At 40.5% G+C, this 14,850-nt stretch overlaps 2 protein-coding genes and 1 long non-coding RNA gene across 3 annotated transcripts in view; 2 read left to right on the top strand and 1 right to left on the bottom strand.

Moving 5' to 3' along the window:
- Positions 1–616: 616 nt before the first annotated feature.
- LOC142959592 (uncharacterized) lies at positions 617–1,924 on the top strand. Its single transcript, XR_012956221.1, has 3 exons — positions 617–732; positions 1,081–1,552; positions 1,650–1,924. It is a non-coding gene; the product is annotated as an uncharacterized LOC142959592 (long non-coding RNA).
- A 2,423-nt stretch (positions 1,925–4,347) lies between these two features.
- Positions 4,348–6,430, bottom strand: serpinh1b (serpin peptidase inhibitor, clade H (heat shock protein 47), member 1b). Its single transcript, XM_076100707.1, has 6 exons — positions 6,297–6,430; positions 6,006–6,198; positions 5,618–5,888; positions 5,435–5,533; positions 5,089–5,321; positions 4,348–4,986 (listed from the first exon to the last, which is right to left on the bottom strand). The coding sequence occupies exons 1-6, from the start codon at positions 6,413–6,415 to the stop codon at positions 4,684–4,686; spliced, it is 1,218 nt and encodes a 405-aa protein (XP_075956822.1). The 5' UTR covers positions 6,416–6,430; the 3' UTR covers positions 4,348–4,683.
- Positions 6,431–14,035: 7,605 nt separating this feature from the next.
- gdpd5b (glycerophosphodiester phosphodiesterase domain containing 5b) overlaps positions 14,036–14,850 on the top strand; it is a 35,776-nt gene continuing 34,961 nt past the window's right edge. Inside the window, exon 1 of the mRNA XM_076100320.1 lies at positions 14,036–14,381. The gene's annotated coding sequence lies outside the window, so the exon portion shown is untranslated. The remainder of the gene's footprint in view (positions 14,382–14,850) is intronic.

Below are 14,850 nucleotides of genomic sequence, written 5' to 3'. Positions count from 1 at the left end.
ATGTAAATTAACAGTCAATGCTGTAAATTAACAGTTAATGCCGTCAATTAACAATAATAGCAGACTACCGTAATTTAACAGCATGATACAGTATTTTTTGTGAAGAGGTGGATACACGCTTCTCTATACAAGTTGAGTGAATCACGATCCATCTACATCGTACTGTCTATTGTAGGTTAATGTGTCTGTAATGACGATAGAATATTTTTATTATTCAAACTGCTCATTGCCTAAAAGTCATTTTTGAGTGACAAGACGTGACCGACTGTTCCTGAACGTGACTTTGGACACAACAGCTTCAGTTCATCCTTCTGAGCGACAGCCATGTGGAGATCAACCGAGGAGCCAAGGTAAGTTATCATCCGAAATTCAAATTCAAAGTCTCTAGTATTGTTTTGTCTTCATGATTATTGAATTGTTGACATCTCAGATAATGTTTCACTTGGTCTGTTTCATTACATTAGGTTGCTAATGTTGGTGGAGCTAACGTTAGCTCTGTGATGTTAGCTAGCTCAAGCTCAATTAGCCTTAGAAAGGTTAGCTCGCTAACAGCATAGCAAGTTAAGTTAACATAAATAAAGTGAATCACCGATTACAGTGTTAAGATGTAACGTTAGTAACCTAACTTGTGTTTACTTGTGCTCTTATTGAACTGTAGGACCGCAAACAGGACGATTATCAAAAGGGAGAGAACAGAGATCACCGACGTGTTCAAGACGATGAACAGTTGAGGTAACGCTAACAGTAACGTTACCCGTGTGTTATTCCAGGAGCAACATTAAGACCAGATCAAACTCATTTTAGTGTTGAACGTTAGTCCATTGTGGTCCATTGTCTTAGCTTTATTACTTCACCTAACGTAATCAGCTCATCACATAGTCTGTTCATTTAAACTGTATGGTATTCTTGTAGGCCTATTAGCTTTTTACAAAGACTTACATTGATATGTTAACATGTGTGAGGCACAGGCAAACCCACAGCTGCACACCCAAAGCTTCTTTTGTTTATCCTGGATGTCATAGAACTTTCCAGAAGTTCAGAACATTGTGTTTCTAAAGTTTTTATTTTGTTTGTTTACAGTCACTCGTCATCAGAGATTGAGGAAACCAGCCAGACGCTGCAGTCAAGTCCTCTTTAAGGTGTTCTCTCTCCTTATTGTTTCATTCATGTGAGTTCATGCTGTTCAAATTAACTATAAATGTGTATAAGACTTGTTATCAAGCTAGACTGTGAAGCAGTTCTATTACACTGTTCTTGATACTATTTTAATTCAATGTTATACTGTTGATGCTAATGAGTTCAGTTAAGCTGGTCATTAACGATTTTATTGGTTTATTAGTTTTTGTCACGGCTCCGCTGTGACCTCAGCTTGTCTCCCCTCTGTTGTCTGTCTGTCTGTCTGTGTGTGTGTGTGTGTGGCTTGAGTGCGGCTGCAATCATCCGGCACCTGGGCTCATCTCCTCACCTGACAACAATTACACCATCATCACCTTCAGCTTAAATACCCCGGCTTCCTGCAGTCTCATCGTCAGATTGTTCCTTCAACTCAGTGGTAGCCACACCTCGGCCCCTTTGAGTTTAAATCTTCTCTTAGGGAAAGTTAGCCTTTTTGACGTTTTTAACTAACTTGTGTTTTCCCTCTGCCTCAGCGAGTCCCGTGCCACGTCGCCGCCCAGACGCCGCCGCACACACCGCCTCGCTGCTCCACCTGCATGCTTCACCTGCATGCTCCACCGGCTCCACAGACAAGCAAAATAAAACTCTTTTTTCACCTACTCTGCTGTCCCGGTGTCTGCGTTTGGGTCCAGGATAAACCGACCATAACAGTTTTCTTCTAAACATGCAGTACATTGTGAGTTTTGTGATGTAATACAAATGTCCCTTTATTATTTGAGAACATGTAATAAACTGCAACTATTATGTATTGAATGTCTATTGTTGTTCTTTCAATTTTTGGGAATTAAATGCAAAGGTAGCGGGTTGTATTACCCTTTGTAAATAAACGGTAACATTCTGGCATATACCGTAAAATCACGGTAAAACCTAATTATCCTACTATCACGTACCGTAATCCAGTATACGGTATGATACAGTAAAAGTAAATTACGGTAGTGTACCGTAAAAAAACAGTAACTTACTGGCGTCCCTGCTGCCAGTAAGTTACTGTTAATTTACGGTGAAATAATTTAGAGTGTAGGCTTCTTGAATATATTTATATATGGCACTAAATAGCGCGAGTTAAATATTATTGTAATGTTTCAGACTTTTGCCTGAGGAGATTTTCTTAATCTGACCCTTTTGGAATTGTAGTTGAATACCCCTGATCTACAGTATGAGTAGGCCTAAATAAGTTTCAGTCTCACAAACACCCCTCTACGCACTCCCATACACACGCACTCTCATGTACGCGCAAAAAAGTTCAGTTTTCAGATCATTATGCAAATTCGATGTAAAAAAAAAAAATGTTAAAAAAAAAATGCACGCGCCTCATGCACACTTGTTCACGTGCACGCGCATATTATTACACTTTACGGTGCACGCGCATATGTCATGTCTATTCAAGCCCATTCAAGCTTTGTCATCTTTTTATTTACACTGATGAACGGGTGACAGCACTTGGAGAGTCATGATAATGCAACAAAAGTAATCAAAATGATGATTCTTTTTGTTTTCTGTTAAGTAATCTTTTCAACACTTAAACAACTCTTTTCCATCATAATAACTTTATAACCTCTCTTTGGCATGTTAATATGGAAGCACGATCTCTGTGTTGATGCTCACACAGACATTTTATTCATTGCAACAACCAAAATGCCCTCTAAATTAAATATCCCTTTGTAATGTCAGAATCTTTTGTATATAAATCCATATAAATCCATTAAGTTGTATTACTGACTTCAGGAGAGAAAACTGTGTGTACAATGTTAGTCACAACTGAAAGTGTTAATCACAACTGGAAATGCATGATGTGTACGGGAGCTGTGCACCCGCTGAAAAGCCCCATAAAAAATAAGATTCACTCTAAGAAACATTGAATGGATTTCTTTTTTTATTATTAACAAGTAAAGAGCAATAACAGCATGTAAGCTAAAGGGGATACTTGAGAGCATTGAAATATATTATTTGATTGAAGTGTATTTGTGAAAGTATTGTTTTAACCTAAACCCAAAATATGAAGTCAGTTCTCAGCCAACCCTTTTGTTTTCCTATAACATTTGGAAATAATCCCCTGCATCTCATCATCTTAATGTTCATTATAGGAGCAGCTTAATTCATGCTTGGTGTGCAAAACAACACCAGGTCAGAAACATGTATATTGTGTAACTTATATGTTGTTATTTGTCTTGTATTTTATTACTGCACTGCAAAGTATAAGGTGTATGTAAATAAGACGTAGTTAAGTTATTAAATAATTCATTTGTAACTCCTTCATCAGTTGGCCTTCCTTGCAGTGTAACCAGTCCTCTTCCTCTTTGCAACCACAGGGTGGCGCTACAGCTCTTACGCTGAAACCCAGAAGGCATTTATTTCATTCAAGGTGGTTAGACCATTTTGTAAGATTGAAGACTTCCATTGTATGTTTTTTTAATTTGCAGTGAAATTGACGATACATGAAAAGTCTTAATATTAATGCAGAGGCTGTATGAAGTTTCTAATTATTATTATCAACCTGTTGTGATGCAGCTGAACCTTTTTATTTGCTGTGCTATAGAATTGTAAAAGATTCCCACTCACCATGAGAACCCTGCACTCCAGAGCCTTCTTTTTCTCAGTTTGGACCGTCCCAACAAAGATCCCTCTGGTTTTATTATTCAGGCCAGTTGTGCTGGGGGAAATGAACCACAGAAATCTGTGGATATTGTCTATGGCAGATTAGCAATAACACCGACATTCCAGACCTGGGAGGATTGTTTGACCTCCAGCCGACTGGAAAGACCGTTGTCCTTTTCCTTTGAGCTGTTAACTCTAACGATTACACATTCCTCTGTTCAACGCTCCAGAAGACTGTCAACTCAGTTTGGATGGTGTTCAGACATGATGTGCAACACACACACAAAGATCGTCTTTGTTATTATTTATTGAAAAATCAACACATTATTACATAACACACAATTCCAACAGCTTCTTTGTGGAATACAGTGACAGAAATAGCACAACGTGGTTGGCAAGTGAACATGAATGAAGCACCAGACTGTTGCCAGCGTTCCTCCACAAACTCAACTCGTGCAGGGGAACAATTCAGTGCAGACGAAGCAGGCAAAAATAAAAAATAAACTGAGTTTGTGCAAAGATCTTTTTTGTCTTCTTTAAACATTAAAGATGATAAAAGAAATCACACATGGATCGTAGCCAAAGCAATAGTGACAAAAACAGGGTGTCAAGAAAACTTACTTAACATAAGCCGTCATCCGCCGTTGGTTTATGTTGATCTTAAATGAGGCAAATATTTGCAATTAAGAACATTATTCAATGCAAGGGGTCTTAAGGCTGAGACCTAATGTTTACACAGAACTGTTCCCTGGGAAAATATAGCGCGTCCTGACACAGTAAGCTCATGTGCTCAGTCCACAGGTTGCCTATTGGAATGTGCTCATGAGGTAAAGTTCATACCAAAAATACACAGTTTCCTGCCATCGTTTCAGAAATAACAAAAGCTATCCATCACAATTCACGACGCTAACATTATAGCTCATCACGCATCTTGTCTCCCTTTGGTTTAACCACTCTGCCGATGTAGAGGATGGAGTTGGTCTTGTTGTCCTTCACCAGGAAAATAAAGGGGTGATCCACGTAGAAAAGTTTGGGGTCACTCAACTTGCTGGAGCCGTAGATGCTGTTGTCGAACGGGTTTCCCTTTGTGTCCAGCTCCAGGGCTGATGCGTGGAAGACGTTAGCCAGGTACAGGTCCTTCTTTCCCGAGATATTGGACAAGTCAGCCTTGGATTTGTCCACGGCCTCGGTCAGGCCAAGCTCAGCCAGATGTTTCTAGAAAAGACGGCGACAATTCAAAGGGCTGTTGGTTGACTCTTAAATGTCTTTAATACTTGAATTCTATATTGTTACAACCATCAAATGGCCACCATTTACCTGCAGGTTGTGGCTGACTTCCACTTCAATTTTGGGGAGTGTAATGGCCACAGCCTTGTTTTCCATCTTGCTGATCCAGGTCTCCACCTGCTTCCTGGTCAGGAGTTTCTCCAGGCGTTTCAGAGGCTCCAGGAGGTAGGGCATGATCAGGATCATAGAGGCCTGCTTCTGGCCCAGAGGCATGTTCAGCACAAAGATACGGTTCTCTTTGTCATCGTGGAAGTCATACAGACCTGCGGAAAGCAGACAGATCAGATATCTTGTCTTGTTTGCATTGTTGTTGGCAGAAGCCGTTTTGGAGACATAATGAGATATGGACAGAAGTGGAGACGTTTGAGAAACTCACCTGTTCGATGCATCATGGGAACTCCAACGGTGAAAGAGCGGGTAACCAGGAAAGCACGGTTGTCCACCATTTTATCGTTGAACGTCTCGTCCCAGTGAGCTGTGGGACAAAACCCTCGGTTACACAATCATTAGACATCTCCATGTGTTTCAATTATGAATAAAAGACACTATTAATACTCACGCTTGAAGAACATAGCGTTGACGATCATGGCTCCATCTGGGTTCTGCACATCCTTGGTGATCTCAGCCAGCTTGCCATCTGTGGCCTTGGCAGCCCACTCGTTGATGGAGTTCACTGCGCTCCTCTTGTCTCGGAAGTTTATTTTTGAATGGTCGTAGTTGTAGTGCTTCTTGCTGTTTTTCACAAAATCATCAGCAAAGGAGACGGAGCTGGGGCCGTACAGGCGGTTGTTGATCTTCCAGGTAGTGTTGCGTGTCTTGGCGTCGCTCACCTGGGAAGGGACAACGTATAAATGGTGAAAATTGAGCACTATATAAAAAGTACTGATGGTCAAGTTTGAGAGTGAGTTTGAGGTCTCACATACAGTATTTCATATTGTTCTAAGTACCTCAGAGAGCAGCTCGGACAGGCCTGCGTGCAGATGCTCATCCTTCAGTCTGTCAGCACTGAGGACGGTTTTGACCTGGGAGGCGGTGGAGGCCTTGCCACCGAGAGCCACCATGCCCAGAGAGGAGGCCACCACCACAGGAGAGATGAGGATGTTCTCTGTGTCTTTCTCCTTTGCCATGTTGTGGTAGAGGCTGAATCAAAATCACAAGAAAGATTAAATGCTTAAACAAAAAGTGCACCTTTATGATATACACTTAATTGTAATCACAGTAATGTATAGATGTCAGACCTGAAGGCCAGATTGGCGCTGTTGTCAGCCAGCATGATGGCGTGGCTGCTCAGCTTCTTTTCCTCTGCAGAGGCCACGAGGGCCAGCAGACAAAAAGCTACAATGTTAGTCATCCACATCCTGTCTGTCTCCAAAAGCAGCTGTAGCCTGTGCAGAAGGAACAAAAGACATGGACAGGGTTAACATCTCGTTAACTGGGCTGGTTTCCTAAAATCGAATTAATGTGTATTGAGTGTAAGATTGAAGGCACACGTCAGAATCTTGAGAACAGCTTTGATTTCATAAAATAATATATATCAGAAACAAAATAGCAGGACGCAGACTATGATTGTGGGCAGCGGTTCGTGGCAGGATTGGCTCAGCCCACACAGCAGCTTGGGAACGCCTCCAGTTTCAGGCAGACATGTTCCTCGCCACGTCGGCAGCAGCTGAGACTTAGCTGTATAGCTGGAGCTCAGAGGGAAGCTCTGACTCGACACTGAAATATGATGCTTCTCTGCACTTATTGTAATTTAACTGTTGCACGTCTGCACTTTAATGACTTCATCTCGAGCCAGAAGAAGTCAGGACTCTTTTACTTGTGCTCTGAAGCAGCCATCTTTTGTCTCAGAGACAGGGTGTGTCCCTGCAAGCTAGATCTAACTCGACCCATAACTCTCACACCAAGGACCAAATGCAAAGGGCTGAATTTAACCCACTGCAGCGGCAACACGTTTCTGATCCTCATCCACCATTCTGATTTAGGGTTTTGTCTGCATCTCTGTATTTGTATTTGTTTGCGATACAGCAGAAATTTTGCATAATTTTCGGATACCTTGAGAAGTTTTGATGTCTGCAATTTTCATTCTGAAAGACAAGAATTGTATGTAATAATCTCCACAGAGCAGGCAGTGAAACATTATACAAGCTCTGGTGGAGGCATATTCTATGTTGCATAATTTCTCCATTTTATATCCTAGTTTACAATCTTTATACTAAAAACATTTAAGTTTGGGTTACTATACGTACAGGTTAGTCATCTCTCTATCACAATCAGACACTTGGATGTTTTTCATTGTCTGTTTGTGACCCAGAAAAAAAAAAACATGAATCAAGTCAGCTGTGCCACAAACGAGCAGCACTAACTTCTAAAGGACATTTTTGAACCTCTCTTCATCAAAAAAAAGTCAAAAATCCAGATTGGGTGCATTTTGAGTTCCCTCCATCTGATTGCACTCAATGCATGTGAATAGAGGGCAAAGAAGTAACATGCAAGAGGACAACCTTTATCATGCTGGGATAATTTGTATGAAGACTAAAGATGTATTCTTCTTTCACAACAGATAAACTATAAGACTCTGTGTGCAGGTCAAATGGCCAGAGAGATAGAAGAGAACGGGTTAAAATGGAGAACAAAAAGTTGCAATGAAATTGTGAATCATGAAAACAAAGAACCCCATTCACCCTCTGCATTCCTCCCTGACAATAGAGATGGTTATCTTCTAATCCTTACCTGGCACAGATACGCAGGGTCTCTCTTCTGAGTTGTGTCCGCTGTAGGACTCTCTCCTGCTCTTTATACCCTGAGAGAGAACTTTCTAGAAGTGGGAATGGGATATTCAAATGAGGGTGTATGTGTTTTCCTCAGGAAGCTGGGAGCTGGGACGTCCCCCTTGAAACCACAGGCTGGAATGGGAGGGGTCGGCTGAGGTTAACTCTTCAGCACTGGTCCGGGCTCAGCTTTGAAACTTTCCTTCCTGTGTCTGCAGAGAGAAATTTAGAGAAAATCTGATTCTGGATCAGTCTTAGCTGCTTATAACCAGAACTACTCTTCAGCATCTAAGTTATAAAACTGCTTGCTGACTCAATATCCAACACTGGTTACATCATATGTAAAAGATGTGTTTTACTTTGAACTGAATGATTCTTAAACATGAAAATATGTGGTATGTAAACATTGATTTTGCAGTTAATTTGAGTGCACAAGCCTCTTTAGGGCACAACTCTTCTGAAATGTCAGTAGGCAAAACATCAGTGAATGAGCTCATTGTTTGCAAATGTCCACAAAAGAGGAGCAGTGATTTTACATTGTTGGTAATGTCAAACCACAAATGGAAATGTCCAGAACTTTAAAAGCTTCCCAGAAGATCTGCAGCCCTTCCCCCACCTCCACAGTGCCACGTCTGTCCAACTCAGCTGCTGCTTGCAGGGTGGTGGAAGGATGGGGGTCGTAAAAACTGCCGTGTCCCGACCAGAGGAAACAAAACAGAATAAGTTACTAATACTTGTGTCAACCTGTTTAGTCACACACAGCGGATTAATATTAATGTCTGCATTATCATATCACAGTTGAACAATAGTCGTAATGATACCTTTTTTCCGATGTAATTTGTGTAAAGAATCTACGAAATCAATGACAAATTTGCTCCATTCTTATCCCCTATAGAAGGACAGAGCAAGACATTTGATAGATAAGTGATCACTCTGCAGTACATACACTATAATTACTATTTTCCAACCAGAGGAATTCCATCCATCTCTTAATCCCCCAAATTGCCCTGCCATGCCAACTAATGAGTGGCCTGTATCCTTTTCTGTGACTTGTTGGGGCAGGCAACCAGAAAGTTCTATGAAAGTTTGAGGTTAAAAAAAAAGCTCCCCAAATCCTATACCTCCGCAACCCTCTTGTCTAATTTCATATATTACATTATTCACATTTTCCCCTTTGAAAGGTTTGACACAAGACCAGGCTTGCAGCCCCTCTCCCGCCCCCTCAGAGGGTGTTTGTCCTTCTGAAGAAGCCTCTGGATCAACAGTTGACACTAAAATTCCTCAGCAGTATGTGCAGAGTGAAGCTAACTTCTCTGTCAAACAAGTCTGGTCAAATCTTCTAATGCACACATTCCATCTTAAAATAAATCCTGTCTTGGTTTCCCTCGGGTAAAGGCCTGGAAGGTCCAATCAATTAAAGCGGAAAGAAAAGATGCTCACAGGTGCAGAACATTTTTAAAAAAAGAAAGAAGATTGTGTATTTGTACGATAAGGATGGGACTCATTTTGTAAAAGTGCATAATCTCAAAGCAGACTAATGAGAAAACTATATGACGCAATATGTCACCACCAATCAAGACAGTGAGAAGATTGCTTTTAATGAGAATAAAGTAAAGTCATGAACCAAGAGCAGGATTAACAGACCTCGGAGGGAGGAGTGACTCTCACACAACTGCAGCAATTAATTGCTATTTGAGGACAGTAGCCCACTCAACATCTGGCCACCAGTCGTTTTATCAGCTGCACCCTCAGCTGTGGCTCTCTTATGTAAGTTGCTAAAAGAGAATTGATCAATAAGTTTGTGCTTGCAGGTTTTCTTATCATTTCCATTTGGATTTTAATGATAATGTCAATGGTTGGCAGAATACTAACACTTTTACAAACAGGATTATCAATATTTTAAAAAGTATTGACTGGGTAAAAGTTAGGTAATCATTATTATTTGTATAAACTGAAAGTGTTTGTTGCTTATCAAGTTAGTTGTTCATGCGGCTGCCTTGTTGTAAAAGTGACTACAGTAGAAGACAACAGACGGTATATGTCTAAAAGTTCAGTCGCTCTCCTGTTTTACCATCTGTGTTAGTCCTTCAAACAATAAGACTAACAGGATTTTGGCAGTCTGTTGCAACTGTTTAGGGGGTTTCTAAACACCTCTCTTTCTGCTTATCTCTAGACGGATTCGTGTTTGGTTTCCTCTCTGATATACTTTCCAGATGGGCTGCAATATTGTTGTTTACTGAACAAAATGTATCAACCTTGAGGGGGAAAAAAAAGTTTTCTTCCTGTTTTATAGATTATATATGTTAAACATCTGTCTTTGTTGGTAGTGATCGTGCCATTCTGTCACTGACTACGCACTGAGGGAAATGTTGGACACAAAGACTCCTCTGAAGGAAGCAGAGCACAGCTGCCAAGAGGACCATGACGCAAGACCAGGGAATGATTTCAGCTTTGCTGTATGATGTAACTTTCTGATGTTTTGTGTCTATGAGCGCAGAAAGCTGCAGGATCATGTACAGTTTGTAATCTGTGCTCCGTCAATCTAAACCAGACTCACATTCGCTGTGGTGAGGTAACAATGAACCAGACCGGATTTTTGAAGACATAATTTGCAGTGTTGTAACTGCTGCTTTACATGGAATATAAACACTGCTACATCTAAAACAGTTCAAGTACTGCTCCCTAAAAACAATCTTGTACTCCAAAAAAAAGTATTATTATCATACCACTGTCTTTATTCTGTAACCAAACAGTTCATCTTTAAGTTAATTAATCATATATTTAAGTTACTCTGACATTGATGTTGATGTGTCTGATTTTAAATGTATTCAAAATATGAAATTCATTAATTTTTTGGGGCAAATCAATATTCTATCACATTATTAGCATAGCAAAGTTGATCACGTTTAAAATCTTTCTTGAAAAAATAACAAATTATCATTTTTTTTCATTTTTTAGTAGAGTAACAGTCTGTACTGAATCTAGCTTTATGAAGTAAAGGCAGCAGCCCTCTAATGGTTTAAATACTGACCGAACATGCCCCCTGGTGGGAAAAGTTTGAAAACTTCATCCAACGCCATCAAAGTTTTCTTTGTAGTAATTAATTAAGGTTATACTCAGGTTTGTATTCTTTCTTTTAGGCTAGAGATGTTTTTAATTGTATCTTTATTTGATGGACTTTTGTATTATTTTCCACTATGTGCTTGAGAAAAATATGCAAAAAGAAGATTTTTTGCACAGAAAGTAAAGACCAAGCCTCAGGCTCTTAGGCTCTATAAACCCTGAATGTCTCCAGGATTCCAAGAACCAGTGGAAATCATTTTCAGTTCAGACACTGTAGATATTTGTATTAGCTGTGGCATTGCATTGTGGACAAACAACCACTAGATGGGGCACAAATAAACCAAATAAAGTATCGTTTGATATTCAATAAAAGGAGTTCGAGCCACAGTGACCTCCACTTTGTGTTCAGCGCCCACTGACACATGTCTCTATTTTCATATGTCCAGTGTGGCAAAAGTAATGAAATTTTAAATCAAAATACTCCTTTGCCTGAAAATCAGCATTTGTCTCTGGCTTCTGTGGGATAGTTGTCACATATATTGGACAAAGTGTTTAATATCAAAGTAATTAATTTCATACTGACTCCCCACAGAGATTTGTTATATTAAGTTTCTGTTCCAGTGCAGTGAGGCCTCTGAAATTCCAGCAGACCTTCAGCATCATAACAAGCTGCTGAATTGGCATTTGTCAATGTCTGCGTTGCTGTTCTCATTATTTCCCCCTCTCTCCCTGCACCAGTCACGTTCTGTGCCCTGTGCCCTTTTCAGTCACAAACCCTCCACCCTGCTGTAAACACCACCTGCTGAGGGAGACCCCTACCTGCCGTCCTACCCCTTCCTGCCTGTGGATTCTGGGTGGCATTTTAAAAAATGGGTGGAGATCATAACGAAGCGCAGCAGCTGGAGCTGTTGCCTAACGCCTGCCTGTGGAGGCCCGGGTCTGCCACATCAAACGGGGATATGCCACACAGGAAATGGTCCTGAGAGGAACAGTTCCCTTGTTTCCCCACCTGTAGAGATGCTCTCGGAGAGACAATGTCAAGGTGTGTGTGTGTGTGTGTGTGTGTGTGTGTGTGTGTGTGTGTTGCAGGGATGTGAGGTGATATAATCTCAACATCTAGTTATTTGCATTGAAGTTATGTTAAATGCTAAGAATATTAAGATGTGGTCAAAGTGCTGTTTTAATCTGAATATAGTCTCAGGTAGCAGGTCTCAAGATAGATACACATCCACGCACACAAACTCCTCATTTCCATCAATATGATGCTAATGTACTTGGCAACATCACGTTTCCTTGGTGATAATTCTGATGCTCCTTTTAACCCCAACTCCTCCTCAACTTGACACATAAATAGAAATCTTCTTAATGGACTACTGATCTGAAAATGGTTGAACGCTCCAAACACTGTATCTGTATCTGCTGATGAGTCATTTCACACACCAGAGACCTGCTGACTATACCGGTCATTGTCTCGGACCTGATGACACGAGAATAACAGGAATGTATTGAATAAACAGTTAACTAAACATATCACCTTAAACGGTATATAATAAATGCACTTAAATGATTAGTGACAGTGGGTCGTCGATCGCTCTGCTTTGGTTCTCACCTTTTGAGTAATGATCTACAGGAGAATCAGTCCATCTAATCAAGAGTCATTGTAATTAAACATGTTTTTCAATGTTTAATTAAAACTTTTAGACAGAACAGTACTGTTTGGATTTCCAATTTAGGGGTTACATTGCATGTATTCAGTCAGTGCAATGGGTTTCTTGGTATTTGACATGTTAAATTGAGGTTAAAATGTGGTTGAATGTAGTTTTTGATATCAGTGTTGATACCAAAACAAATATATTTTGTGTGGAAATTCCCCCCCATACAAGAAGTCAACATCTGACATCATCCATCAACACTGTGGCCCTATTAGTGGCCCTGTGTTATACAGCTATCAGGACAAATCAGGATGAATACCATGAGTCACAGTGTGTCTCGATTGGTCGACGAGGCACTTCGGACGTTACATTCTGTCTCTGATTATGACTTCAGATGGTGTTCTTGTGGCAGAAATCCATAAATCTGTTTTGTTCGATGAGTCATCTGGTACGTGTCAATATGATCAAAGGTGACAAAGTCTGAACCTGGAAAACACACAAAGGGCTGTGTGACATTTGGTGTTTTGATTGTTTATGTTACAATTTATGTTTATGTTTATGTCCATATGTTTAGATTACACTCTGTAATTATTACTTCAATCCCTAAAATCATGTTCTACATATTAAATCGTTCAAAATAAACAGTGACAAATTAAATCATACATTAACATCAATGTGGTCACATTTTAGGGTGTGCCACATTTACTTTGTTTACTCTGTTTATTTGCCTTGTGGATGTCTGAGACTTATTTGAAGAGTTCATTTTTATCAGACGAGATGGTCTACAATGATACTGGAAAGTAGACTTCACCCCTTGTTAAAGTGGACAAACAATCACAGAAAATGAGGATATCAGATCGAATAAAAAACAGAAGTGATAAGAACAGGATTTGATTTGATATGAATAAACCTAGCAGATTCTCTTCATGACTTTTAATCTTTTTCATGCGTCAAATAGCACAACTGCATTTTCTTTACTATCTCTCACTATCAGCAAAGTGAAGCCTAATGGGTATGCTTTTATCATAATGAACAGAGTGATAAAATGCTTTTTTATGCTCACGTTCAGGCTGCAAATTCATTCACACGATGCTACGTTCAAGTAACATCGGAATTTTTGCTTACGAACGATCGGCCAACGAAGGACCCCGATAATGATTGTTTTAGTGGTCCATTCATGGATCTCACTACGTGTGCACTGACAATAAATTATCACAAAGACATTTGAGACCTCGTGAACACATTTTAATTCTAAATCTAAATGTTGGTAATTCCGACAGATTTAAAGGACGTGGACGGCTTTAAGGCGAAGCAACGGGACAGTAAAACGGACCAACGGTTACTCTCAGCGTGCCCACAAAGTCAGCTTGGTGACGCTCTCCCACTGTACAGGAGGGCTGGAGATAAAAAGACAGACACACACACTCCTCCCACCATTCAGTGTGTTGAATTACTCAGCCGGTGTGTGTTGCTGCTCACACACAGAGACGAGGAGAGGCACACTTTAACTACCAAGAGGACCGAACAACACACACGGGGGGACGGAGTAACCGACAATATGAAACGGGACTTATTTTAGCGAACGTTCGACCGAGGCCACCGTACAACACCCGGCTTTTTTTTCTTCTTCTTCTTCTCCTCCTTTGTTTTTCGGTGTAAAACTTCGGCTCTGTCAGCATTCGGCGTCACCGACCACCCACCGTTCCCTCTCTCTCTCTCTCTCTCTCTCTCTCTCTCTCTCTCTCTCTCTCTCTCTCTCTCACACACACGCGTTACGTTTGACACCGGAGTTGTCCCCGTTTGACATCACCGGGTGATAACGTTAGCAGCCCACAGACAGGTGAGTGTGTGATGTGGTTTGTTTCAGGTGTTGTTTGAGCACATTTACCTGTCAGTGAGTTTTCCTGCAACATTTATAAACAGTTTTTTTTCCTTCTCAACATGTTAGCAGTTGCATACCTCATTAACATATATGTTAGAAATGTCATACAGGCTAATACCCCTCACACGTTTTGCAGGTTTCATATTTAAAAGGTTGGATCTTTTGTTATTCCTCACTTATATTCCCATTTAGTGTATTAATTAGAAGCATGTGTGTTTACCCATCTCAGGCTTTAATATGAGTACTTCTCCCACTGCTCACTGAGGGATCTCATGTGCACCTAAAGACACGAGACACGCCCATGATGTCCCACGAAAGACAGGGTTTCCATTTTTAGTGAAACTATGGGTCGATTCTCCTCAGTTGGTCCATCACAAATTAATGAATGCACGTAAAGCTACAGAGGTTGACTATGGTGTGCGTTTTT

This window comes from Anarhichas minor, unplaced genomic scaffold, assembly GCF_050575085.1.
Source record: "Anarhichas minor isolate MPS153535 unplaced genomic scaffold, ASM5057508v1 ptg000026l, whole genome shotgun sequence".
Taxonomy (NCBI): Eukaryota; Metazoa; Chordata; class Actinopteri; order Perciformes; family Anarhichadidae; genus Anarhichas; species Anarhichas minor.
Note: the sequence above shows the minus strand (reverse complement) of the source record. Positions and strands in the feature narration are given on the sequence as shown.

Coding starts and splice junctions, on each gene's coding strand:
- serpinh1b (XM_076100707.1), bottom strand. CDS start 6,415: ATGTGGATGACTAACATTGTAGCTTTTTGTCTGCTGGCCCTCGTGGCC. Junction 6,199..6,296: donor AGCGCCAATCTGGCCTTCAG/GTCTGACATCTA, acceptor ATTTTGATTCAG/CCTCTACCACAACATGGCAA. Junction 4,987..5,088: donor AAGTCAGCCACAACCTGCAG/GTAAATGGTGGC, acceptor CGTCTTTTCTAG/AAACATCTGGCTGAGCTTGG.